General features: G+C 42.4%; 1 protein-coding gene across 5 annotated transcripts in view; it reads right to left on the reverse strand.

Moving 5' to 3' along the window:
* sorcs2 (sortilin-related VPS10 domain containing receptor 2) overlaps nt 1-27,778 on the reverse strand; it is a 298,265-nt gene that overhangs the window by 52,486 nt on the left and 218,001 nt on the right. For all 5 annotated transcript variants that reach the window (XM_065950852.1, XM_020652884.3, XM_065950853.1 and 2 more), the window contains exons 4-6: nt 13,618-13,782; nt 10,381-10,454; nt 5,029-5,093 (exon numbers count right to left, since the gene is read on the reverse strand). In XM_065950852.1, the coding sequence (XP_065806924.1) occupies nt 5,029-5,093; nt 10,381-10,454; nt 13,618-13,782 (304 nt within the window). The remainder of the gene's footprint in view (nt 1-5,028; nt 5,094-10,380; nt 10,455-13,617; nt 13,783-27,778) is intronic.

Consider the following 27,778-nt stretch of genomic DNA (forward strand, 5'->3'; position numbering starts at 1 on the left):
TGCTCAAATTCAGCCGTGAGTCTCTCCTCCCGGAGGTGACACACTGGCTGGGGAGAAAGTGCACACACACACGTAAACACAAGTGATGGTGAAGTGAGTGGCTGCAGCAGACATGGACCGCACATACCCACATTGGATCTGACCTTGGATTGACCGAGTGGTTCTCTTTACTCGTTTTAACTCCCACCATGAAGCCACAGCACATCTACAGATAGAACTTAAAAGCCCGCTGACTACAAACAGATGTGGCTGTGATTAGATAATTGTCATCGAGCACAGCACTGGAAACCCCGAAAGAATCCAACAGCATGTGGTCTGCAGTCCTGCGCTGGAGAAGCTCTTGGGGGAATAAATTTGCTCAGAAATCGTTACAAAAAAACTGATTACACGATTGTGTGTGAAGTTCACATTTAAGCCCACAGACTGGTGATACGAGGGGAGTTAACAAGTGTGAAAAGAGGGATTATCACATCTTTGTGGGAAGATAAGTGTGTACATCTGGAGATGGATATCCACCCTTTGGGGTGAATGTGCACAATCAAAGTACGTCCACTTACAGGTAGTTATAGTTTGATATAAAAAGGTCTTTCTCTGGAGGTATCCTTACTCAAATGTTAATAAAAGTTAAAGCAGGAAGAGTGGTTATCCCCTGCTCGTAGCCTGCTAGCTCTAAATTGTAACTCAGCTGAATTTACACGTTCAATACTTTCTCGCTCCATTTAAGGAGGAAGCTTTAGTTCGACTGTTGAAACTCGTATCACATTTTTTAGAGTCTGGAAAAAACAGCTTACCCTCCCCTCCTAGCTCATCATCTTTATGGATATAATGTTGAGCTCTTTCAGAATGAGAGCACAGCTACATGCACCTTCAGACGCAAAACAACTGAAACAACAAAACATTTTTTGTACATTTTGTGTTTTTTATGATTTTTTTTCCCACATTTTATGTTTTACACTTTTAAATTCTATTATATATATTTTATATATTGTAATATCTTCTTATACTGTATTATTTAAGTTGTTGCTAGTTCTGCATTATTTCCTTGTTACCGTATTTTCCGCACTATAAGGCGCACTTAAAAGCCTTTAATTTTCTCAAAAAACGACAGTGCGCCTTATAATCCGGAGCGCCTTATATATGGATCAATTGGTTAATTGGTTGATCCATACTGGTTGTACACGGCGCTCAGCGACACTGACTCGGATAATGACGAGAGGGAGCCGGGCATGTTGGATGCCGTACTCGCCCAACTGTTCAATTCGGACACTGAAGAAGAAGAATTCGAGGGATTCGAGGACGGGGAATGAACTGAAAAAGTGAGCTTTACGTGTTATACGTAACTGAACAATGTTGAGTTATGCACTAACGTTTGAATTAGCGGTATCAGACTGTGTTTCTTTTACGTGTTTACAACTGAACAAGGCTGGGAGATATTGTGAATATGCACATTAACGTTTGAACAACGTTGAGTTATTGTGAATGCACTACGTATAAAACATAGTTTTATACGTATTTATATTTATATATTCACAATATCTCCCAGCCTTCTTCAGTTGTAAACACGTTCTATTTTATGCGCCTTATAATCCGGTGCGCCCTATATATGAAAACAGTTCTAAAATAGGCCATTCATTGAAGGTGCGCCTTATAATCCGGTGCGCCTTATAGTGCGGAAAATACGGTAATTGTCTAGCACCAATAGACCAAGTCAAATTCCTTGTATACGTAAATGTACTTAATACAATAATGCAATAAAACCCGATTCTTATTTTGATTTTGAACTGCACAAGAAGGTGCTTATGTCTGAATATCATCAGTGCTATGATCTTTGTGGATCAGTCTTTGAGAAGGAGCAGACATTTCATGCACTCTATTCTTAGTGAATCAGGCCAGAGTCAGCTATGTTTCAAATACATTTTTTCTACTGAAGCCAAGGATGGTCCAAACCAAAAGCTGGCTCTATGAGTGTGCCTTTTCACATTTATTGTTATTTAATGGCCTTCATATGTTCTGCTACATGCTTGAAAGAGCAGCAAGTGCACAATGTTCTTTAAACTGTGAAAACACATCTCTCAAAACAGTTTTCAACCTTAGACCCTGTGTCCACCTGGTGTTTTTTCAGGGAAGAAAAGCACTGGCTGTGCGCTAGGGAGTGTTTGTACGAAGCGCTTGTGCTCCGAGAAGAAAAGTGTCTCTATGACAACAGTCTGTTGACAACGGCAGCTGTATGACCGACACTGCTCTGTTACTGTTTACTGCATTTTTTTATACTTGAGATGGTTTATTTACCAGACACAGAGCGAGGAGGATGTGGGACACGATCTGTAGGCAACAAGAATAAAAGGAATATCACATGTTTGGAAAAGAGCGCCGGTGACGTCAACAGCACCTTTCTGAAGTCGTTGAAAAGTTGAAAGATTTTCAACTTGGGCGCTCAGAGCGGCCGCACAAAAAAATGTGTAGAGCACAGAAGAAAAGACGCTGGGCGCTACACTTTTTCTCCAGGCCTTAAGGTCTTGGTTGGAAAATGCTATACACCTACACAGCTGCCATCTTTAAATCTGTGTGACTATCACCCGAGTCCATCCTCTTTAGTGGCTTCATGCTTTTCTTTCTTTGTCTCAGTTGAAGAGCTGTCTGGTCCAACAAATGGACTGGCTAATTTATTGAAAAGTCTGGACGTTTAATCCAAGCAGCATATGGCAAGGAACTCATTAAAAAACCATTAGACCGGGCTAAGTGTTCGATTTCAGCTTGTGGCACGCGCAGACCTGCAAACACGCTCATATTTTTCTGCGACGCAGGTGGTATGACCAAGAGAACTGTCAGAACTCAAGAAGTGTCTCATAAATAAACAAAGAAGAAGAAACCTGTGAATATTTCAACTCATTCTGCCGACAGTGCGGCTCAAATAAGATTAAGATTTCAACACTTGTGTGAGGTCTAAGGCGGCGCTCTCTACATGTCTAACACTAAAGGTGTGTGTCTCGGAGCATGAACAAGGTACGCTCACGCCCTCCTGCACATAAATCCCCATTAATGACACACACACAAACACACTCCCAGCCTCCCTGTGCACACGGCTCATCAGTCAATCGACCCCCCCCCCCCCCCCCCATTCCTCTGGAGTCAAGTCCCTATCGTTGAGCTCCCTGCTGCTCGAGCACGGTCCCTCGCCTCTGCAGACACTCCCAAAACTCTCTGTCATTCTTCGTAGCACGCCATCGTTTAACCTTGGCGATACCACATGTGACACGGGGGGGTGGGGGGGGGGGGCGACACAGGGCGAACAGATTGGTTGGGCACGCCTGACCGCTCCAGAACACCCCTCCTCTTACTATCTATCTATCTTTCTGGGCAGGAGAACAGGGAGAGGAAAAGGGAGGAGATGAGACGCAGGAGGGGGGGGGGACCATGTGTCGCTACACTGCCCCAGGAAGAGCTCTCGTGCCTGGGCAGTGGGCCCAGACAGACAGCCTCTGTCGTTCCACCCTCCACAAACACAGGCAGACTTGTTCCTGCTGACAGCTTTCCCTGTGCAGGCAGCATCTTTCTCTCAGCGTGTGGCTTAACCCTTTAAAAATTGACCTCCAACAATGGACCTTTTCTTTTTTGTTTATGATTTTTTTTTGCCTTTATCGGAGAGTCAGGACCGTGGATAGAGTCGAAAATCAGGGAGAGAAAGTGGGGGATGACATAGGGGAGATTCAAACCCAGGCTGCTAGCTTAGAAGACTACAGAACTACTAACCACTGAGCCACCGGTGCCCAACTTCTTTTGTCTGTTTTCCAAATAAGCTTCTTGATTCCATGTACTGTATATAAATTGTGTTGTCTCTTCTCCTGAAATGTCACTGGACCATGTCTTACAAATTGATTTACTTTTTACTTTTTGGAACTATGGGGGCTCCGTAGATTTCAGATTTTTTTTTTTTTTTTTTGTCATAGAGATTACTTTTTTACTGACATAACCTTTAAGCTGGGTTTGTACAGATTCTAGAGATATAAATCTTTTCAGAATGTTTTTTTATTCAATCTTTATTTAACCTGGAAAGAACAACTTGTGTCCTGGCCGAGACAGGCAGGGAGAACATCTGCAGCCAGATGTGTCCGCCTCCAAGTCATTTAACATCCTCTATAAATTGCCCAATAACAGCAGCTCCTTAAGTCAAGGCTCTTTTTGTAACTCGTTCCAAGTAACGTCAGCAGCGAACTTAAACGCAGAAATATAAAGCAATGTATGCACTTGCTAGGTTGTTTACATTGCAGAGTGTAAAGGGTTAAGGAGGGGAAAAAATGCCCTTTAATCTCTGTCACTGCTCTCTGACTCTGCCTGCTCAGGTTTATTTAGAGTGTGTGTGTGTGTGTGTGTGTGTGTGTGGGTGGGTGTGAGAGATGAGTTGAACACACACACATGCATTTACTTTCCAAACACACACTCCTGAACACACATTCCCTCTATTAGCCTCTTGGCCCTCTGTGGGGAGTTCAGCTCTAACCTGTGTGTCTGTCACTCAGCTGATATGATAATCCAGATTTGCTGTTGTCGCCCCGGGGGCCCCTGACACCGTTCCATAATTTACCCATTAATACTTCACTGACTACCTCCCCCCCCGCCCCGCCCCGCCCCCGCCCCAACACACACACAAAAACAATCCCCACCAACAGGAAGGTCGACCATTCATGTCTTTAATGTGCTGCATTCACCCTGCAGGCGGAGCTAACACGGCCGTGATGCTGAGAGATCTCAAACATGGCGAGTCCTTGTCAATATTGATCCAAATATCTGGCATCAAAACATACTGTCACTGATTATCTTGTAACTGTGAGCAACTTGGGGTTAAGTGTATTGCCAGAGGACACATTGAAATGTGGCTGCAGGAGCTGGGGATCGAATCCCTGACCTACAAGTTGAGAAACAACTGACTCTACCACTGAGCCACAGCCGCCCACATAGCTACATGATGGTCTGAAAATGTTACTGAGCTGAACCATATGAGTAATAAATGAAGAATGAACATCACTTTACCTCCACTTGTATCTTGCATTTCCATGTGCACCAGATCAGGGTCCACATCGACTCCAGATATCGACCTGGAACACATAAAGGCATCACTCAACATCACTCGACAGCATTTCATACGATCATGTATTTAGATACAAAACCAGTCCATGTTCCAGTCCTTCAAAAAAAAAGGCAAAACTCAGCTCTTCCTGGAAGAAGACACTCAGATGTATTCAGGCTCTTTACATGCTTTAAACCGTCAACATTTTAAGACCCCCCTTGTCCTCCTCAAAAGCCCTCTGACATATAGTACAGTACCCGTGCTCTGCGTGCCCTTCAGTGGGCCGTAAACCAAGCAGCAGAGGAGTCTGTGAAAATTCCACAGCCCAGTAAAGATAGAGTGGGGATTTAAAACCTTGTTACCTCTCCTATAAAAAGACTTTACGAGCAATTAGCGGCCATGGAGAGACCGGGGGGGGATGGATCACAGGACGAGCTACAGGAAGAAGCATGGGTCATTCTTCTTCATGTGATCTGTTTGAGCTGTTAGCCTATCAGTAAATATTCACTATTTTATCAGCTCTCATTAAACCAACAGGAAGGTGAGTCACATTTGGAGCTTCACAGGTGATAACAGTAAAAGTTAACTGATCCACTTCATATTAAATTCAGAGGTTCTGATTTTCATAGCGACTGATGAAAGTGAGGTGAATCCAGACGACCTCTCTGAGTAGTTTATAAATGTAGTGCTCATACAGCTGAGAGATCTAAAAGATGGTCAGGAAATCTTCCCTATCGAAGTAATCAGAAGGTTTAAATATCAAACTGAAATGTGGATTATCATTTCAGAGTAAAAAAACGCTTCAAATAAGCAGTGAGTACAGTATGTTATTCTTCTTTTCTCTAGTCCCTCAATTAAACAACTTTTATACGCAAGGTGATGAGCCAGCCAGCCAGAGTTATTTTCAGAGGATATTCTTGATTTCTGCTACATTTATGGGTTAGGTTTAGACCCCAGCAAACCCTTATTTTTTCAGATTCTATCACCTACATTATGGATAATATCTAAAAGATATAAGTAAATATATTATATGAGGGTTGTTTATCTTCTACAGAACCTAAAAACTGGACTTTTTCAATCAGGTATGTAAGACAAATATGAAATATCTCATCTGAAGTAATTTTATTTCAGTCAAATAAAGCTCAAATAAAGTTAGGAATCCTGATGAGTTTCTGGATCTTTAAGTACTTCTAAGTACTTCACAGTTTTCCATGTGTGTTTGTAGAAGCAATAGTTATGATCAGTAGAGAAAATGTTTTGTTAGTCTATAAAAAAGAATATGAAAGAGTTTAGGTTTGATTCCACTGATGGGAGCAAACTGAATCTTGTTTTTTTACACGTTTGGTTTGACGAGAAGAGTGACCTCAGAAACTGTGGACGATGAGGATGAGGGAAGAAGAGAGCTACAAACTCTTCAACAGATCCGTTCATGTTGTGAAAGTGTCCTTCACTGTGACGAGGAAAACTCTGACTTCTCACTCAGTGCAGGTCACTCGGGATAAAAGTGTCAGCATGCTTGAAATGCAAATGCAAAAGATTGAAGGTGAGAGCACACTCTGCTCTGACAGTCCATCATTAATTCATTCCACTAACGCTCCGGTCTGGTTAGACCTTCATCACCGTCTAAGTGTGTGGGACTTTCTGCTGCTTCGGTTAGTAACAGACGACAGAACCGAGAGGAAATGAAACGACTGATAAACATGACAGATAAAGAGACGGCGGGGCAAACAAACAAAGAAAAGAAAAGGAGGAGGAAGTGCAACATGCTGCAAAAACATCCTGGAATTCAGTTTCATCCCGGCTCTGGTTCCCATTCCATTACGCTTTTAGCTGCGTGCTTTTCATTTTTATCGCCTCTCCTCGAACGCTTGCTTTTGTTGTCGTCCTTTTGAGATGTCGGTTCAATTTCAAAAACGGCTTTTTCTTTTCATTCAGGATGACAAACTGGAACTTTACAGCTCCCCGGATCACAAAACCAGGGTCTGCAGGAGCCCGCTTGGCTGGACCACCCCAGCAGCAGCAGATTGGTTTTAATGTGATTTATGGGAGCGAGCTGCCAGACGCCAGCTCCCTGCCTGTGTTTGTGAGTGTTGGGCCACAGGTGAGGCTAAGGCCAGAGCCAACAAGCAGCTAACTCTGTATTCTCTGACCACACATGTCCACAGCACATGCATGCACAGACATGTCCAAACATTTTTAAAAGAAGAAGCCAATCAGAATATTTAAGTATGTGCAGGCCTGAATACACTACTGGGCATCGGCTGCAGGTCATTTTACCTGAGGATAATAAAAAACAGCAATACATGGCTCTATTTCATAGCATCAGGCATCAAACAGGCACTGATTAATAGTTCTAATTCTTAGATAGAGGTGAAACAGACTATAAAAGATCCGCACCTTGATAAAAATTTTGATATGACTAAATCCAGATGTGAAAAGGGAACCTTGGTTCTATACCTGTGCAACTAAGACGAAAAGATTCTGTCTAATTCACAAAGCACAAACAAAGAGTTAAAGGCTTTTCCAAAGTGCTCTGCAGATCAAGCAGCATCTCTGTGTGCACTTTTGTTTGCATGTATTTAAAATGAGACGTTATGCATTTCTTTTGCAAAAAAGTTTTTATTGACAAATGAAGGTGCCATTAGAGTGCGTTACTGAACGTGCTGAGAGTTGGTGGTAATTGTGCACCTGTATTTTTAAGGATTTCATGTGCAAGCTCTGCAGTGATGATGACAACAACTCCACATTTGTAAGACCTAAGAAACAAAAGCCACATGCAGTTAGAATTTAAAAAAATTACTAACTGAGCGCTGGCAGTAATTGCGCCGCAGTATTTATAAGGGATGTCATGCAGTAACTTTTCAGTGATCATGCCAACAACTCTACATTTGTATGACCTAAGAAATAAAAAACAAGAGGCGCTATTAGCGACATGCCGCTAGAATTAAAAAAAAATGATAGTCTGCTGAGAGTTGGCAGAAACTGCGCCGCAGTATTTTTAAGGGATGTCACACACAAACTTTGCATTAATCATGACAACAATTCCATGAAAAAAAGCCAATCTGCCTGGAACAGGAGGGGTTTGATCTTGAATACGATTAGCACAATATGCTTCATGATCTGGACTTTAAGATGGAGCAAATAGTGTGAGACATTGTTGTGCAATATTTGGAGCTATTTTTGTCAGCAATCCAGTCTTAGTAAATTTGAAAAGGTTGGGTAAGTCTCAACATCACTGATAAACCTCTGAGATGTTTTGTTAATGCTTCAGCTGTCAGTCTACAACTTTAGACCAATCCACAAATCCTGATTCAGTCAGAAATAAGTCCCACTAATAAATATAAACACATACTAATGCCTGCTTTGATGTGACTTTAAACCACCATTTATAAGTCATATTATTCATTTCAGGGGTCAAGCTTTGTGTTGCACATGTTTGATCGAGAGTGTTTAACTGTAGTCTAAAGTAGGAAGCCCTTAAAGCTGTTTCTCTTCCTTTCTAACCCTCCGTCTCTCTCTCTCTCTCTCTATCCTCCACCTTCTAATTTTTTACAGCCCAGAGTGTGGATGATTTGTGCGTTACAGTTGGTGGTATCAATCAGAGATGTCTGGCCGTGAGAACTAACTCATTTGCTTTCGACAGTGAGAGGAAACAAACTAACGGGAAACCTGCAAAGCCTCCCTGACCTTCAGTTTCAGAGAAAGAGTGTAGTGAAGTGAGTTTGGATGGTGAACGCCTGAATGCATCATGTCACAATAATGCAGACTGAACAGAGGAGTGAGAAGTTGAAAAAGCAGGAAGAAGTAGAAGGAGATATACAGGTGTGTTAGATAAGATGAGGAGGGGGGTGTAAATCAAAGCTTTATAACTGCGCCTGCCGTGGGGACTCTTTCTGTCACTGGAACCACAAAACCATCAAGATTCATCCATAAAACGGTTCTGCTGCATAAACTCCGGCTCTTACGACTGAAATCCAATTCAAATTTTCTAATTTAAGAAAAACTGGAACAGAAGTTCCCTATATTATGTTGAACATAAAATTGATTTATTAGTATCTGGGATGCTGTAGATAGAATTTTATTGTCGGGGAAATACAGCGTAAACGATGATGGAATGGGATCAGGATATAGTCTGAAAATAAACCAACTAATAAATCAACTCAGCAAGAGGTCCAATTTACGTTTGATGAATCTTTTAATGATACTAACTAAACAAACTACAGCTATAAATAACCTAAAGAAAAACCTTATTATGCCTGCATTCCCCTATTCAAAATATTTCAACCTTTAAAGGGGACATATTATGAAAAATCCACTTCTACAGTGTTTCTGAACATATATTTGGGTAACCTGAGTGTCTACTGACCCACAAAATGTGAAATAAACCCATCCAGTCCTTTGTTTGTGGTCTGCATAAGTCTTATAACACAGAGATAAATGCTCCGTTTCAAATTTGCTCTCCTTGTGATGTCACAGTGGGATTCTGGTAAAAACATAAAAACCCTCCCCTCCCCTGGTATCTCCACCCATGGACTCCACCCCCAGCCTAGAACAAAACTTTTGCGCAGTTCCGCCATTTTTATTCTCGCTAGCGAAGGAGTGATGTCTACCGGGAAAACTCAGGGAGGTCGTTGCATTTAAAGAGACACACACACCGCAGGTCACAACTACACATTCATAAACTGATGGTAGAGGCTGCTATTTAAAGTGACCATCAGTATTAACTAATTCATTCATACACATTCACACGCCGCAGACAAAGCAGCGGGAGTAACTTAGGGTTAAGAGTCCTGCCCAAGGACACATCGGACATGTGGCTGCTGGAGCTGCTGATCGAACACCCGACCTTCCGGTTAAGAGACAACGACTTAACGAGCTGAGCCACAGCCGCCCAATACATGACGTGCAGACATTGGACTTTATTGATTCATCACTTTAAATGATGCAGTATTTCTTTCATAGCTCAGGAAACATTTCACTTACCTCAGGCTGTGAAAGTGTTTTGTACAACAGACCCAGTGAATGTGAGTTTTTACTGTATTTGGTTTGATGTGGGTTCATCCACAAGAAGTCCTCGCAGCCTCCTTAATACTATTCATGAATTCAACATTGTATACTTACAAAACGATCACTTATGTCTGCAAGGCCTCGCATATATCTATGTCACCAAGAACGCCTTGTTATGTAACATCTCTTTAACAGAGAGTAAAACTTCTTCTGCCTGCTACGCCTACTACTCTTCGATGAAGACGTCATCAGCCGAGACACTCTGAGCTCCAAGCTGAGCACATTTCCCCCTTCAATGAAACACTCACCAGAACACTCTGTCCTTGGTCACACGCTCCTGCAGCAGAGTCCACTTGCGTCCCAGGTCAGTGGATGCAAAGAGCTGCACAAAAAAAACAAAAGAAGTCCACAATTAGACAGAAAGACAAACTGAGAGCATGTAGCATTAAATTAAAGAGCGCATTAGAGCCCTATTAGCCGCTGTATGCTCTCGATGGAGGATAAATGGAGGGCCTGTTCAGAAAAAAAAGTTTGTCCAATCAGGCTGCTGAATTTCACGGTTCACCGAGTTAAGACTGAGCTCAATTAATAATTAATCATAGCAGCGTTGGTGTGAGGAGGGCCCTTATATTTGATGAGCTGTGTGTTTGTAGCTGTGAGTTGCCTGAGCTTATACAGCATTGATCGCACCCATAATGAAAGACTATTGATTCCTCCCCACAAGATCAGAGATTTCTGAGGAGAACATTGGAGCTGCAAACAGGATTCAACACAAGAACTTCTACTTCTATATAAGAACTAAAAATCACAGTTTTATACACTTGAAGGCAGTATAAGAAGTCCACAATACTCCTGAGTACAGTGTTCCTTTAAAGGCCCTGACACACCAAGCAGATGGCAAAGAACTAGTGGAGACGAAGACCTTTGTCTGGGTCAAAAAGTTGCACTTGAACAAACCGCAAAGACTATAGCCGACGGCCAACCACCACGTACGTTCTGCTCATGCGTGAGAGGAAATAAGTCTCCATGCCAGCAGGCGGTGGTAGTCTGTTGTTATGATACGAGAAGACCATTTTCACACCGCTGTCGCTCACCACTCGTATTATAGGTAGACTACTAATGGAGAATAATGTCTGATAAAAAGTAGAAAATGGCGCTGGTCTTTTAGTGGAAAAAGAAAAGAAGAGGCGGAGGAGACAAATAAGGAGAAACCCCACTAATGGGTGAAATCATGGATACTACAGCGGCATACTCAAGGGGCTTTACAGAATCTGAGAGGAGAGCTGGAGGGAAATGAAACCACCCAACAGCCAATCAGAGAGACTCCTCTCACCAACCGCTTACGCCGACCAATGCCGATTAAACATGTTGAATAGGCCGAAAAAAGGCAGACAAGTGGGTAGCAACAGAGCGCAAAAACTAGGGCGATGACCTCCTTGGTGTGTCAGGACCTTTTAGAGTCATCAGGAAATACTCGTCATGAATGATTGAACTCAAAGTGAACATTTGTACCTGTGACCTCGTTACAGAGCTCCCCCTGCCCTCACACGCCTTCTTAATCTACATGCAACTCAGCGTCTCCCCTCATCCTCCAGCTAAATTATTTTTTTGTTCTGTTCGAGTGGATCCCTCGCCCTCCATATGCTGCCTGCCCGTATGGAACAGATTAAAACCTAATTGAATTGCTTGTTTAATTACGTGTAAACTTATAAAGTTGAGGAGGAGTTGGGCTGACTCAAACTTACGAACCATTGAACATAATGTATGTCTTTGGCTTCTTTTCACACGAACTCACACTTCTGTGTTTGGAGGTGTGTTTGTCTGAAGGTGCAGACATGTCCTCGTAGGAATGACACACATAAACTGAACAATAAAGACGTCTCTGATGGAAAGCATCACATTTATTTTACTACTTTACCACCTGGTAGGAAACCTCTGCATCGCTCACTTAAATTTAAATGCTAGCTAATCAGTGTAAGTAAAAAAAAAACAAAAACAAAAAAAAAACATATATGGACTGAATCCTCCCAATACCTCCCAGCAACTACACATAAGTGATGCATGTGACAGCAGTGTGACGTCTCGTGCATAGCCAACCTCCTGGTCCCTGGGGTCCTCTGACCAGGGTCTGCTGGTTGTTCCTCGCATGAGGCTAAAAACTAAAACGAGACTGTGCCTTTCACTTTGTGGCAGCCCTGGAACTGAGAGCCGTGAACTCTGTGGACGCTTAAGAAAAGCAGCTAAACACTCGCCTTTGTTTGATCTGTCTGTTTTTAATTTGATGTAACTGTCTGTGCTCAATCCTTAATTGTGAAGCACTTTGTGACATCTGTTCTTAAAAGGTTCTATAAAAATCAACTTTACTTACGAACTCACAATGTAAGTGCAAGTTTCAAGATTCTTTCATGCTTCTTATTTAAAGAGCCCATACTCTGCCCTTTTTGGGGTTTGTATATTTAATCTATGTTCCTACTTTTGTACGTTCACAATAGATAAAGTTCTAAAAAAGTGTCTGTTTTCATGAACTGCTCCTCCTTGCTCCCTCTACGCTCTGAGTCCGTCAGCGACACTCTGTTGAGCCCACACTGTTAGACCCCACGTGGGCCAAGTCTGCTCTGATTGGTCTGCCGATCCGCTCTGTCGTTATTGGTCAGTTGCTCAGCACGCTTCTCGGAAATTTCAACATGAGCTGCAGGGCTTGCCACAACGAGCCAATGGGCTTAGATCAGTGATCTCACACTGACAATGACACCGCACTGACAAATATTTATCGGGGGGGCTAGAACCGAGCTTTACATGCAGCTAATGCTACAGCTAACAGGATGACGTAGGAGAATCTGCGTTTCTGCAGACTTTGAATTTTTGCACATAGATGTGCCTAAACATGCACAGGACACTTGGAAAACACACTAAAGGGCATATAAAAGCAGAAAAAGCAGAATATGGGACCTTTAAGCGAGCATCCAACACTTGAGTTCTGCTTTTTACGTTTCTAACAATAAATTACTTAAGTAACATTACAGTCTTTAGGCTGGTGTGTTGTTGTTCTAATGCCAGAGTTTGGAGAGGTCCTACGTTGAATGTTTTAACCACCTCCAGCTCCAGTGGAGGTCTCCGGTCTCGAGCACCTTATTCAGGGGGTTGGGGCTGAAAACTTTGGGAGCCCTTAGTCTAACTAACTGTATTCAAGGATAGAAACAGTGGGCACATATTTTCTTCTCTTTTTAGTCCAAATAATTCTGAAACTCCTGACAGTGATTTGGTGACATGTTTCAAATATGAACATCAGTATCAAAGTACGTGTTTGTATGTGGCAGCTGCTCTGTTTATATGACTTGTATATAAAGATTTGCCTCCAGCTAGTATGAAATAGTAAATCACAAAGTTTTCTCCAAAGTTGGTGTTCTGCTGCCGTGTGTGAAAAAGTGAATTTGAAGCCTTGCTGCACTGACAGCAGAGATGTCTCTCTGGTGTTTTCTTGTTTAATTTTTCAGCCTCAGAATAAGATATTTATTTCCATGCTTGTGCCTCGCTGTGATACTCACCCTGCCCTCCTTGCAGTACGCCAGGAGCTTGTCCTCCTCCTTTGGGTGGAAGACGAGCGTGTCCGGGGTGAAGGAGATGGACTGACGCTGGAACGAGGAGCCTTCGTCCGTGCTGATAAACAGCATCTGATCCCTTTCGTTTATGGAGGAGCCAACCAGCACCACCTGAGAGACAAACAAAGGAAAGAAGGTGAGAGGTGAAGGGGTCAATGGTTAATGTCCTGAAGCGTATTCATCGCTCAGTCAGCAGTGGGAGGAAGACGCAAAAAGAGGCTCCTCATGTCAATACTTGTGCATATTAATCCCATGCTCGCACTGGAAAACTGATGAACATAAATACATGCACGGCCACGTGTGCAAATTTATTCAAGGCCATTCTCCACGCCATGAGAACTTTCCATCAGTTGTCCACGCTGCTTAAAACGCAGTGACACTGTATTGATTATCTATTCAGCGTTTTATGGCTCATAAAGTGAAGGCATTAAACACGGTGCACATGGTGACCTGCCAAACAACCAATCACAGTTATGTCCCCCGACACCCAGAAGAAGGCCCCGATAAGGGTTATCAATAAAGACTAATGAACGAGACACACCTTTTAAGAGCCTGAGAGACACTGGGAAGTGTAAGGCCTGAGAATACTTGCTTTTAGTGTCCACCTGGCGTTTTGTCCAGGCAGAAAAGTGCTGGCTGTGAGCACTGAGAAGAAAAGTGCTACACGTCCGTCCTGTCTCTATGACAACAGTCTGTTACCAAAGGCTGCTGTATAACCGTCTGACACTGCTCCGTTACTTTTTATTGGACGTTTGATATTTTAGATCGTTTATTTCCCGATCAGATAGGGAGCGAGGAGGATGTGGGCACATGACACGATCCTTAGGCGTCAAAACTATGGGAAATATCATAGCCTCCATTTGGAAAAGAGCGGCGGCGACGTCAACAGCGTCTTTCTGAAAAGTTGAAAGCGCTCAGAGTGGCTGCACAAAAACGGCGGAGTGCTTGGAAAAAAAATGCTGGGCGCTGGTGCTTGTTTTAATATGCTCGTAATCTCGACTGCATTGGAAATTGAGGAAATCTCAGTGTGCTTTGGGGAATAAATAATGGTTTGAATTGCAAATTTTGAACATTTCTCGTGTGTGCTCTCCGATGGCTTGGGTTAAAACAAAAAGTTAATTGGGATTTTTTTTTACAACGCACACAAACAGCATCTGCTGCACGCTGGGTGACAAAGCTTCCGGGCAGAGAGCCTTGAACAACGAGTTCAGGAAGATGAAGAAAGAAGTACTTGACAATCACGGTCCAGCAGATCTTTAAAAACTCAACAAGTTAAAATTTAAATATTTACCTGTTGTTATTCCTCTACTGATCTTAAGAGCCCCAAAAGCTGCCAGGACAGGCTGCAAGTCATCTTTTTTAGTACAATCCGATACATTTGACAGAAATGATTCAAGAGGATGTTTTCAGTCTCTTTAACTTCAGTGATTTCCTTCATCATTAAACATGTCTTTCCTCTCGATTGGTTCATTAGGCTTTGAATTCTCCCTCCCATAACCTTGACACTCGACACACAGCAAACACCGAGGCTGCAGCTGAGTCATTTTGTTATCATATTCAATAAATTAGAAGAATGTGACTGCACTGAGACACACACACATGCTGCTAAATAAGCACACACACACACACACACAAATCCTGCTCAGTATTCTGCTCATGACTGCAGTTAGTCAGCCAGCGTAGGGAGCCTCACGTCTTGCTGGCTGCTCTACTTGAGAGCTTTGAGTGTGTGTGTGTGTGTGTGTGTGTGTGTGTGTGTGTGTGTTTGTGTGTAACTTGTTCTGAACACACTACACGGTCAATTAAAGGGCCTGCGTTTGTGTATGTGTGGCTGCCAGAGGACGAGCAGAGGAGCTGGAGGAGGCACAGACGACGGTGCTTTTCCTCTTTACAATCAAATCTGTATTTTTATTTATTTGGTGAGTGTTGAGTGTTTGTTGTTATAAGTCCAGCACGTCCACTGGAAAAGATAAAGGTTCGATGCCTTGCTCAAGGGCACGTGAGAGGATTAACTAAAAAAAGAAGAAGAGCTCCTCCACTGGATTTAGGGATTAAACAAATATACTTCCTCTCTCATAATCCTGAATTTCTCAAATCTAAACTGCTGCTGGGCATGACTGAGCGACTGACTAAGTGTTAAGATCCAGAGTTTTTAGCAACACGTTAAAATAGCTGATTTCTGCCTCCTCAGTCTGAAACTGAGAGATTCCTGATTTAAACGATTCTCTGTGGTGCTTCCTCTTCATGTCTCTGTCAGGCAGGAGCATCAATCAGATCCATCCTGCCTCAGACAATACGTCTCTATTTTCAGGACATCAATCAGTTTGACCTGGTGTTGCTCTGACGGACATCTTGAGGACGTACACACACACACACACACACACACACACACACACACACACACACACACACACAGACACACACAGCTGCCCACACAAATAACATCACCAGACGCTGGGAGAAAATGTGCAGATGGACAAGAAACAAGTGGGAAAAATCCTGTTTGATTCATGTGGCATAACTGTGAGCTGAGGCTTTAAAATATTAACATAACGAGGTAATATCATAATATACTGTATAACAACGGTAACAAAGGTCAATGTGTGATGTCATAAGGTCAATGTGTGATGTCATCAGGTGGATATAACCTTGGACTCATCAGCTGAGCTGTCTGAGAGTTTGTTAAAGTGAAATGAGATATTCAAAGATGCAGCAGTGTCCTTCTTTAACATCACTGAGACTACAGGGAGACACAGGACGACTATCTACAGTGAGCCTGAAGGGACAAAATACCATGAGATTAATCACGATTTAAACAATGAGAACGCATTAGTCTCTGACCTTAATGGTGATTAACTAGTTAATGCTGATAGCCCTTGTTTAATTACAACGTGAGGACATTTTGGTAAAAAGATAACATAAAAGTGCAACAAGATGATGAAATATGTAACAATAAAGGTTACCTCGCAGTGATTTCATGTTACAGTATAACATCTAACATATTGGTTTTAAGATTAGGTCTCAGTATGCTCTGTAATATGTTCATCTCCTCATGTTGGGGCTGAAAAACTTGCCAAAGAAAACTTCTCAGTTTCTCCAACACAAATCGTCGTGCAGTTCTCCTGAATTAAAAAAGCTGTTTTATGTAGAAACCCAAACCTACGCCTTAATGACTGACATGTTTACATGCTAATAAATGTGAAAGGCTGAGGGTTAGGACCCTTCAAAGACAAGCACATGTTCTTTTGAGGCTCTGGTTAGAGATGTTAGTTAATCTAATGAGTGATATTCTCTCCTCACATTGTCTCGTCTGTGATGGAGGGAAAACTCAACAGAATTTCACATTAAAAGAGTAAAAGTTTGAGAACACTCACTAGAGATGGGTGAAACAGTTTTTGTGTGTGTGTTACAAATTATGAGAAAATGCAAGCTCAGCACCCAAAACTCTGGACGTCTCTGCCAGAAGCTGTTAAAGGGGCAAACCTTGTAATCAAGCCTAAACGACCTACGTGAAAATGTCAAATCTACATAGTTGTTAAATCTTTATTAGTGTGATGCAGACTTCTACTCCACTGGAAGTCTGATCATCAATAAAGTTTCATTCATGTCTTTATTAATCAATGTAAAAATAACATGATCTGTTGAAGGCCTTCTTGTTGAAACCAGTTTGATGTTTTTACTCTAAATAGATAAATTAGGAGTTCAACATGAGCGTCAAAGTGTTTTTATTTCTGCCAGCTTTATACTGGTTATTCGTTCTTTGAAGCAGGTTATTCAAGGACTGTGATCAGCTGAAGCCAGGCTCTCAAGCAGACAGAGCTCCAACCTTCAGCAAGGTGATCTAGCACTACTACAACCCGACGTCCCTGATGCCCTCATTCCTGCACGGCCTGCTCTGACCTCCACCTCAGCAGCGAGGAAGAGTGGACAACAGGAATGAGAGCAATACAAAGAAGAAATCCTTCCTGCATGCTAGCCCATCTCCCCTTATCCCCCATTTGTACATGCTCCCTCTTAGTGGCATCATCCATAAATATTATGTCAATTTTCAGTGTTATGCCAATGACACACGACTTTACGGCCCGATTACACCTGGTGACCACCTGGTCAAATACAACTCAATGATGCAAAATCTGAAGTAATAGTCATCGTTCCCCGATCAAAGATAAATCTTCAAAAATAAAGATTCTTCTAATTTATTTTAAGGCACAACATGGGCTGACACCTTCCTATATCGCTGAGCTTTTAACCCCTTATGAACCAGTCTGAGATCCTCTAGCAGAGGCCTACTGGCTGTTCCAAGGTCCAGGCTGAAAACTAAAGGGGGCTGGGCTTTTACTGTTAGAGCCCCCCGACTTTGGAACAGCCTGCCAGAGGAGATCAGACTTAGAGTCAGTCCCTCGTTTAACTTCTCAGCTTAAGACATTCTTTTACAAATAAAGCTTTCAATCTTATTCTCTGCTTTTATTGTTTGTTTTACTGTCTATCTGTTGCTTTTGACCTGCTCTTCTGTAAAGTGTCTGGAGATACCACTTGTTATGAATTGGAGCTATACAAATAATGATTGATTGATTAATCGAATGGTTAAAAAGAAACTTAAATATATAGTTAAATGGGTTTAAAAAGGAAAGACATCTGCATAACAATGTGGGAATCTTGCATTAATTCACCCCTCTTTCTCCTGCTGCAGTGACATCACTTTCCAACAAGTGGCACTCTTGTCAAAGCGTAAGCCTTCTTCCTTTCATACTAAAGCCTCACTTGTCAGCTCACAGATAAGACTGTGATAAACTTTTTCGGGGGAAGCAGAGAAGGAGGATTGTGGGAGGGCAGCCAGACTCTACAGTCCCCCTCCTGTAGCACAAGTTATGATCCCCCGCATTTAAAACACTTTGATATATTCTTCCTCCGTAGTCGCTTCCTCTGAGTAATAACTCAGCGCTGCGGAGCACAGAGCTGCTATTGTGCGCTGCAGATAAAAGCAGACTCTAAACTTCCTGTGTCTGCTCTGGAGACTGTCGTGGTGTGACACATTAAAGGGACTTATAGGAACACAACTTGGCTCCTTTTATTCCGTAAAAAGACTTAAACGCCAGTGAGACGCGCCGAGTCTGTGTGATGTTTGATAATCATTCGATCACAGTGGATCTGACGCAGAGAGCTGATCGCTGAGGGAGTCTTGCTGTGTTGACATACATCAGAGGGAATCAGCTCTATAATCTATTATAAAACAACACAATCTACTTAGAAGCTCAGAATAGCTCATGGAGGAGTGCTGGCGTGCAGCTGCAGCATGAGAAGCATGAGCGTCTGCAGCCAGAGGAGGATGAGACTGATCATCATCTCTGCATCGCATGTCTCATCTCTCAGCAGCTGAAGGGTTTTAATGCTCTTCTATACAACGGAGAAAGTTTGTACATGATGCACACGCATGCACAAATGCAGCACGTGTCAAACACACCTGGAGATGATGTAATCGGACTGTTCATGTGCACAGAAAGAGGGTAAAGCTGCATAAATGAAAACTATGAAACTGAGCGATCCAAAGCTTACATCAGCCATTTTTTAAAACTTCTAAGAGTAACAAATATTTAGTACAACTCAGGTGAAGACCATGTTCATGTTTGTACACAGTGATTTGAGGCAACTGGTTGTAGAAAGTTAGCAGTATTGAATTAGCTGGTGATGTTGAAAAAAAAAACATAAGCATGCTCACATACGTGCTCAAGAAACAAACAGCTGATTTATAGAAGCTTGAAATGATGCTAAACACATTTTACAAATTCACAAGGTTGCCCATGATAAAACCGTTGGTAGTAGATAACCTTAGATAACAACACATTGCAGACACATTCATGGGATGAAGTGATCATACAAAGGGCTGTATGAGTGTAGGAGCATGGTTTGTAAATATAAAAGGACGAAGCCTGAGTGACGTCAGCCATCTGTTCCAGAGGCTCATTGGCAGCAGCCGCCATGCTGGAAATGCTGTCTGAGAGTCATGTGTATGTGACTTCCTGTGTTCCTGGAGCCAGCCTCAAGCGGACCCTCGACGAACTTCAGGATTTTGCACTTCCACATTGGCTTCATTTTTCAGAGAAGACTGGAGGTTGCTGCTTGGGTACATGTGAGGCTAGATGCAGCTCAGACTGGGACAGAAAGCCTTTTGAAACCGTGTCCATTAATGACAGCGCCCATGACCTCAGTTTCAGAGTGCTTTTCACCAGCGCTCATTGTTGCTATGTTAGCAAATGTAACTTCTGCTTCTCTGGTAGTGACAGTTAAATCTGTTTTAATAGCTCCATGTGATGTAAATGTTTCCTTTATTCGAGGGAAGTTCACCAAGAAAACATGAAAATTATGTAAATGAATCGTGTCCTGGCAGTAGCAGCAGCTCTTGATCTGGAAATCCCTTCAAAAGTCGAGTAAGATTCACTTCCCCTCCGCCATTGTTGTTGACAAAGTGGACATCAGAAGTCCACCCCTTCTTGCTGAGCACTGAAAACACTGTATAACATTGGTTTTGTGTTGAACATGGCTGCTGCCTGCACAGGCACTAAATATTAAGTAATTACTTTTCAGACTTGTTTGCAGACTCAAGTTGCGCTTGACCAAGCCTTGGCTTGGCTTTGTTTTCATTCCCTGTGATCATCCCTGTATCCTCAGTTTTCCATGTTGGACCTCTCTAACAGCAGACATTTAGGTCGGTTACAGCAGGAAAGATGGTTGAATGAGACGGTGGACGAAACAATACCAATAAAGCCCAGTCGTAATTAATCAGAATCGCCCAAGCTTTCTCATTGATGTTTGTGTACACACATTAACAAGCTCATTCCATGCACATCGTTAGCTGCTCGTTGCTCACAGCACAATGCTTTCCACTCAGTTACGTATGTAAATTATTTGTCCTGGTTTCCACTGGGAGGGAGAACCTGTGAGACTGCTGCTCACTGAGCCGAGGTCTGCTGGGAATAAAGACCCGGAGAGCAGAGAAGCTGAGAGGACACCAACAGACAGAACGAGAAGACGTTTAATGAAGGCATGTTCAACCAACTGCAACGAGGACCTGGGCCTCTGTACATGGGGGCGCTCGACATAAGCGCTAGGCTATTGGCGCTGCCTCTACATGTGTCTTCTTTAACAACAATCTAATCCTGCTTTCTTTAAACTGACAAATGTTTCAACCTTACAGAATCTTGTCAAATTGAAAATAAAAAAAAGGCTGATTCTGCAGCGTCACTTTATGTGACACCTCGCCCCCCAGCAGCTGTTTCAGGCAGTAAAAATAACTACAAAGAATGAGTCAATCTTGTAGCTGATGGCCTCGTTTTGCTTTTGCAGCTCATAAAGAGTTATCAATATTACTTTCAGGTTGTTTCGACACCAGCTAAAAACTCCTCACAGGAGCTTAAAATCCTCAAGAAATAATCTTCTAAATCACAATGAGTCATGACTGTTGGCCTCACCATTATTGCAGAGTTCTCCTTAGGATACGGCTGAATATGCTTCAATGATGTCATGCTCTGTTGACAGAGATGTTCATATATTTGCTTTCACCAGACTTGAGAACTTTTTGACTCCACTGAGATAATTCCTCTTGTTTCCAGAGCGGTCCCGCTTTTGTCGATATTTTCAAACAAGTCCGACCGAGGCTAGTATCAACAAATGTCACTGGATTAAGTTAATCCTTCCAACAAGCTGAATCACTATGGAAACAACAGCAATTGTCTCCACTCTTTGTCCCATTTTTCCCACTTGGTCAATAAAAAAGGGATTTAAAGACTAAACTGAAGCCTGCACGAGTTGCAGCGGCATCGTCTTCCTCACGCTCACGTCTGTGGAGGAGAAGTGAGAAATGATGCGTTTGGTTGAAGCAGAGTATCAGGGAGGTGAACATGGGCGACAGGTTGTCCTGCGAGGTGTCCGATACGGGGAGATGAGAGGTCTGAGAGCATTTTCTCCCACCTTGGCTACAGCTCAAGTGCATTAGCTGGAGGAGGGCTCGTGCATTATACATATTAGCTGCTGCTTTTGTACAACAGCAGAGGTGACTGAAACATGCGCAGCTGTGAAAATCCCACATCCTGGCTCAAGATCAGAGGGAAACATACACACACAAATACACACACTGTAAAGGGTCAACTTTTACAAATGACCCCCAGGCCAAAGTGGATTAAAAATGGAGCATGTATTCTGTTAACAAACACACCTGACTGTAGAGACACCTGTGCAACAAGAACTGTTTTATTGTAAATCTCCATTTTTTGTCTTTTTCTCTCATTGTCCATCGTTATCTATGAAACTTTACCTTTTTTCTTGTCTTCTGTAGTTGTATGAATCACCTTCATAACTATCATTTTTGTAGCGCTGTTAATTATTTGTTGTGCAATTTCATGCAAATGAAGCATTTTAGATTTATTGATTTGTTCAATTTCAATTTGAATGGATAATTCAGGTATAACAACTAAGGCTTTAATTTTCTGTCTGTTTATACATCCATCCATCCTTTGTCATTTGTTTGTTAGCTTGTGTTATTGTGAATCAAAATGAACGCTTTAAAACCAAAAAGTCGCACAATAACACTCAGAAACATGCAGATCGCGACGGAAATGAACCAGCAGCTCCAACGCTTTGGTTGCTTTGGAGAGTGTGGCTTTGAAGAGCGTGATGTAACAGCTGTTTCTGGTTGGGAAAAAGAAGGATCTAAGTGTAGCACAAAAAAAAGGGTCATTCTCAGTGGGGATCCTGTCTGTAATGTGTCAGACACTATGAACAGAACTCTGAGCCTGTCAGTGGTAAAAATAAGCACTTCTTGTAGACGTCCTGTGATTAGACACATTAGCCCTGAGAGACTAGGCTACAACCTGTTTCGCTGCTGACAGCTGAAGAAATCTAACGGAGCGACTCGTTGCGGTTAAGACACCAAAATCTGTAAAATGATATGGTTCATGTTTGCATACTCAGGAACTCCCTTTAAAAGGAAAAGAAAGAGAGGGAGTGTGTGTGGTAATGCTGAGACTGACAGCAAAGAGAGATTCAATGCAGGATAGTGTGTGTTTGTTATAAGTGTGTGTGTGTGTGTGTGTGTGTGTGTGTGTGTGTGTGCGTGCGTGCGTGCGTGTGTGTGTTAGACTGCATGCCCCAGATTCAGTCTGTTATCTGAGAGCTATACTCCCTCCATCTGAAGCCTCCCAAAGCACAGAGATTGTGACTGACAAGATCTTGGATACACTCCCCCCCCCTCTCTTTGTGTCTCATTCCTCCGCAGCTCTAAAACATCTTAGCCAGCAGGCTGCTGTGTATTTTTTCACATATTCAGAAATTAGATGCAAATTAGGTATGCTCTGGTTACCAGGGCCAAATGAAACACAAAGGTTTGCAGAACATCAGACAACACAAAGAGGAGACAGTGTGTTTCCTGGCCTAAAAAGAAAACTGGCTCACAATGAGTAAACAATGACTTTTTTAAGGCGGATTATTTGAGCCCTTATCTGAGTCTCAGGCTTTTCATAAATCCTACAAAATGCACATGCTGCGTTATGTTTTGGGATTTTAAACTCAAAGCTTTATCTCCAAACCAAATGTGCTTTTTCAGGTTTTCTTCTATGTGTAAATTAACCAGATATCTAAATGAATCTATAATTGAGTGTGAAACTTTCTTGTTGTGGCTGGAAACAAAGAAGTCAACAAACAAACAAACAGAGACAGTTTTTTCTGCTTCTTTAACCTGCATTGACACCTAATTTAAGAAATGAGGACAAGCTGTTGGACTGTTGGGGCGAACTCAGTGTGCAGAGGAAGACTCTGACATTGAGGTTAAGGGAACAAGTGGTCTTTGATTTAAAACGTTTTATGTGAAATTAATCTAAATGTTATTTAAAGCTCCTGCTGTGAGGTTTTAGCTGGTTATAAAACAGATTGAAATTCAACACACAGGCTGTAAACTCCTCCACCAGGGGGCTCTTGATCAAAACAACAACAAAAGATGGCGTCGAGGCTGGCAGGGAATCAAGGAAGTTCTCACCGCTACTTCACCCCCCCACCGAACTCTGAGTTGACCGTAGTCAAGACGACCGGGTGAAACCGACCTGAGGAAGAGAATATGTTTACAGACGAGCTAATGTATCCGAGTATAATTTACATGATGTTTTTATCACAGCAGCGCATACAGAAACGGAACGGCAGCTTTCAGTAGCAGCTCACGCTTCCTTATGCAGCGGTCTTTGAAGTAACATCATGTGTTTCCACGGCAACAGTAAACATGGCATCTCTGTCATTATGGCCTCCTCCAAAGACACAGGCTGTTACAACTCTAAAATGCCAAAAGATACCTTAAAACGGTATGCTAGGATGCCACAAAGAAATGATACTAAAAGGGTTCCTTGAAAGAGCTGGTACAGGGTACCTTGAAACGGACACTTAAAGATGGCGACAGAGGTCTTGTTGTGAAGGTGGGATCAGACTTCTTTCATTGGAATAATAAATAATATAATCTGCTCTAAAAACACACCTGGCCCTTTTCTCGCCTTCATACTTTAAGCAATAATTAAGATATAAGGGAGAGATTTCCCTGCTTAAAAAAACTTCTACATACTAAATATGAGCTGGAAACAAACGAACAAATAATGATATTTAAATAGTTCAACCTGGGTTAATTAGATGAATCAACCCTTTGTAGATAGTTCCTCATGTACGGGGATTAATGTGTTTTCTTATGACACAACTACCCTGCATTGGGTTTCCTCTCTGATCTATTTCTCCACATTTCTACATTTCCTTTGCCTGCTTGATGTTCTGATTGGCTCAGCTGTCTCCAGCCTTTCTTTGTCTCTCCTCCTCCTCTGTGACAGATCTCTTTATCTTCATCGCTCCATCCGATATCTCCTCCGTCTCCCACAGAGTCTCCGTCAGTATCCCTCTCTGGCCGTGGATGATATATACGTCGGGTCTGAGCTCTCCATTAGAGCACGGAGACAATGATCACACCTCAGGAAAAGCTCTTTCCTTCCTTTTTTTAATTACATCCCTCAGTCAGGTATACGGCAGAGGAGAGCAAGAGGGAGGAGAGGAGGGGAGGAAGCTCCGAGCAATTATTCCAGACTTAATTACATAAAGTAAAAAAATACACCTGTCTGCCTGAAGCTGTGTGTGTGTGTGTGTGTGTGTGTGGGTGAGTGAGAGAAAGAGAGAGAGAGAGAGAGAGGAAGATGCTCTCTATATGTTAAGACCTTTTCCTCTGTTACTAATGGCTGCCATTCAACCCCCCCCCCCCCCACACACACACACACACACACACACACACACACACACACATACCTCTGTCATACTCCATGTGCCATTGTTAGCGTTCATCTCCATGACAACTCTATTCTGGTCTGGGAAAACAATATATAATAATGCCACAGTAATAACCAACAAGTGCTATGAATTAAAAGTGAACGATCTCATTTATTAGCAGATGAAAAGTCTGACTGCAGAAACACGGCTGACCTCGCAGAGAGTCGAGCTCCTTCATTAAAAACAGAATGAAAAACCCTCCTTTAAATACCTCACAATAATGACAAGGAACCTTTCAAACGCACACCAAGAGTAGACTGGCAGGTGTTTTTTTTTTTTATTTGTGCTCAATCTATGAAAAGTAATGCACTTTATGTTGCATAACACAGGTAATTGGTAGCCAAGTTAGACCCGTCAGCTGTGAAATGTCATGCCAAAAGCGTCTGCTCTGGCTGTCCGGCATGTGAAAAGTTAAGGTGACACTGATAGACTCTGGTGAGGTGGTGTTGGAGGGTGAGGGAGTTCATTGTAAAGCAAACTGCCAGTACACTAGCTTTTCCAAAGTTCATAGCAGTGCCTTAAACGTAAGCAGATTGTTCAGTTTCAATTAAAAATGAACAAAAGAGACCTTAATGGTCATTAAGGGTAATTTAAAGCACACAATAAATGTCCTAAAAAATGCCTGAAAAAGGGACGTTGAAGGCTGTCCGAAAATAGAAGCTGCAAAAACTTAAGGGGACATTAAAACTGCATCAAAAAAGAAAAACAAGTGACAACATGGGTTCCTTCAAACATTTGGACCAATGGCACAGCGACGAGAACTACCACTTTGTACGTGGGGCACGCGACACAACCGCTAGGCTATCCAGCATCTCCTTAGAACAGACTCTTAAAGGGACCTTTGAAAAGTTACTAAAATGTAAATCAGAAAAGAAAGGGAACTTTTAAAAGGGCATGAATGTATGCCTTGAAAAAGACACCTAGTCGCTGTGAAAGGAACAAAAGGTGAGCTTCAAACTGAGGTTAAGGGTGCCTTGAAAAACACACATTAAAGGGTAGCATTACATTCAAACAGATGCTTAATGGTGCAGTGTGATGCAGCACCAGATACCACAGGGTCAGAGATACACAGCCTGTAACACAGCAGCCAGAATTTGTGGTATTTGTCTTCAGTTTTGTCTGCTCTAAAAACACGCCTGGCTCTTCCTAATATAAGAAATAATTAAGCTTCTTCTTGCTGCATGTTTTAGAAGGGAGGGGGATTCTTGAATTCTCTTAAAGCAAAAGGTCAGATTCACAGCTCTGGCACTGGCCTGCTGGGTCACTGACAAGGCTTACATACGTGAACCTGTTGTGGTGTGTACTACAAGAAGTGTTTCTTGGTTACTCACGGTTTGAAAACATTTCTTATAAATGATACGTTTAGGGTCTTCGGGGTTAGGGGACAGCAGTTGAAACAAACCCTTCAGTCAGAAGCTGAAATTAGTTTTTTTTGCTTGTTAGTTATTTTTGCCTTTATTGGATGGGACAGCTGAAGAGAGACAGGGAATGTTGGGAGGAGAGAGTCGAGGACGACATGTAGCAAAGGGGTCGGACTCGAACTGACCGCAGCCCATGCACACGTGGCACATGACACAACCACCAGGCCATCTGCATCCCTTAAAATGAGAGTTTTAACAGAGCCGGTATCAGATAAATAAGGATTTTTTTGTGTGTGCTGAAAATCATTCAAAGCTACTCTCTAGGTTTCAGAGTGACAACATGACAGGTGGAAATGAGGAGAATATGGGATCTTAAATAAAAGAATCTGAAATTAAATGCAGCTGTTAGACCTAGAAATCTGATTTTGTGATGCTTCACATTCAACCCGTTTAGTTTTTATGTTGCTTGATTGACTTACTTGTTAGAATAAAAATATGAGGTGACCTCCACAAAGACATTTAAAATCTATTCGGCTTGTCATCCAGAACTCATTCACGTCCATACTAATCTGCGACCTGCTTTATTCAGCCCATGCTCGCTGGGCCCGGAGGTTATCCCAGCATGCTTTGAGTGACGGGCGGGGTTCACCCTGTCCATCACTCGTCCTATCACATAAATACATAAACAGACAACCACGCTCACACTCAGCCTCCGACAGGAGAGGGAATCGACCTTCTTACTCTGAGATGACTTTGTCTAAACTGTGTTATCATTCTCTCCCGCTTCAATCAAAAAACTCCACAAACTCATCAGGAAAAGTTGAACAACAACTACTAATAACTTCTTTTCGTATTTCTCATTACTGCAATTACTTGTGGACTCTGTGAGGGCTGAGATAAGATGGAGAGAGGGGTTCTCATGTCCAATATTTCTGCTCCTGATTCATCTGCAAATTTAAAACTTTGTTGTTATCTCTGCAGGACATGTGCTACACTAATCATGGCTGACTGGACTCCAGTGTATATCCATAAAAAGCATTATATTGAAATTTTAAACACATATTTATGTGCAGCTGCATTAATGAATACTTTTGGCCACATTTTCTCTTTATGTATTAAAGGGATAGCTTCCACGGTTGCACAAATATCCTGAAAACTTCCCAAAGTTTTTGAGGTGAGCTGCATGTGTGAACGCAAACAGCCACCTTTTTTACCCGGCTATACCTGGACTTTTATCCTGCCAATCCCCTCATATGTTTTTGGGGTGAGATAGCAGCAGGAAATACTCAAAAAAAGACAACGCGAGCTAGCAGGAGGGGGTGGTGACTTTAATGCACTCGATCTGTGAGATCCCCTTGCACGTATTAAAGCTGCTGCATTATGTTTCCTGTTCTCCAGTATGTTGTTCT

Source organism: Labrus bergylta, chromosome 22, assembly GCF_963930695.1.
Source record: "Labrus bergylta chromosome 22, fLabBer1.1, whole genome shotgun sequence".
In the NCBI taxonomy this organism is placed as follows: Eukaryota; Metazoa; Chordata; class Actinopteri; order Labriformes; family Labridae; genus Labrus; species Labrus bergylta.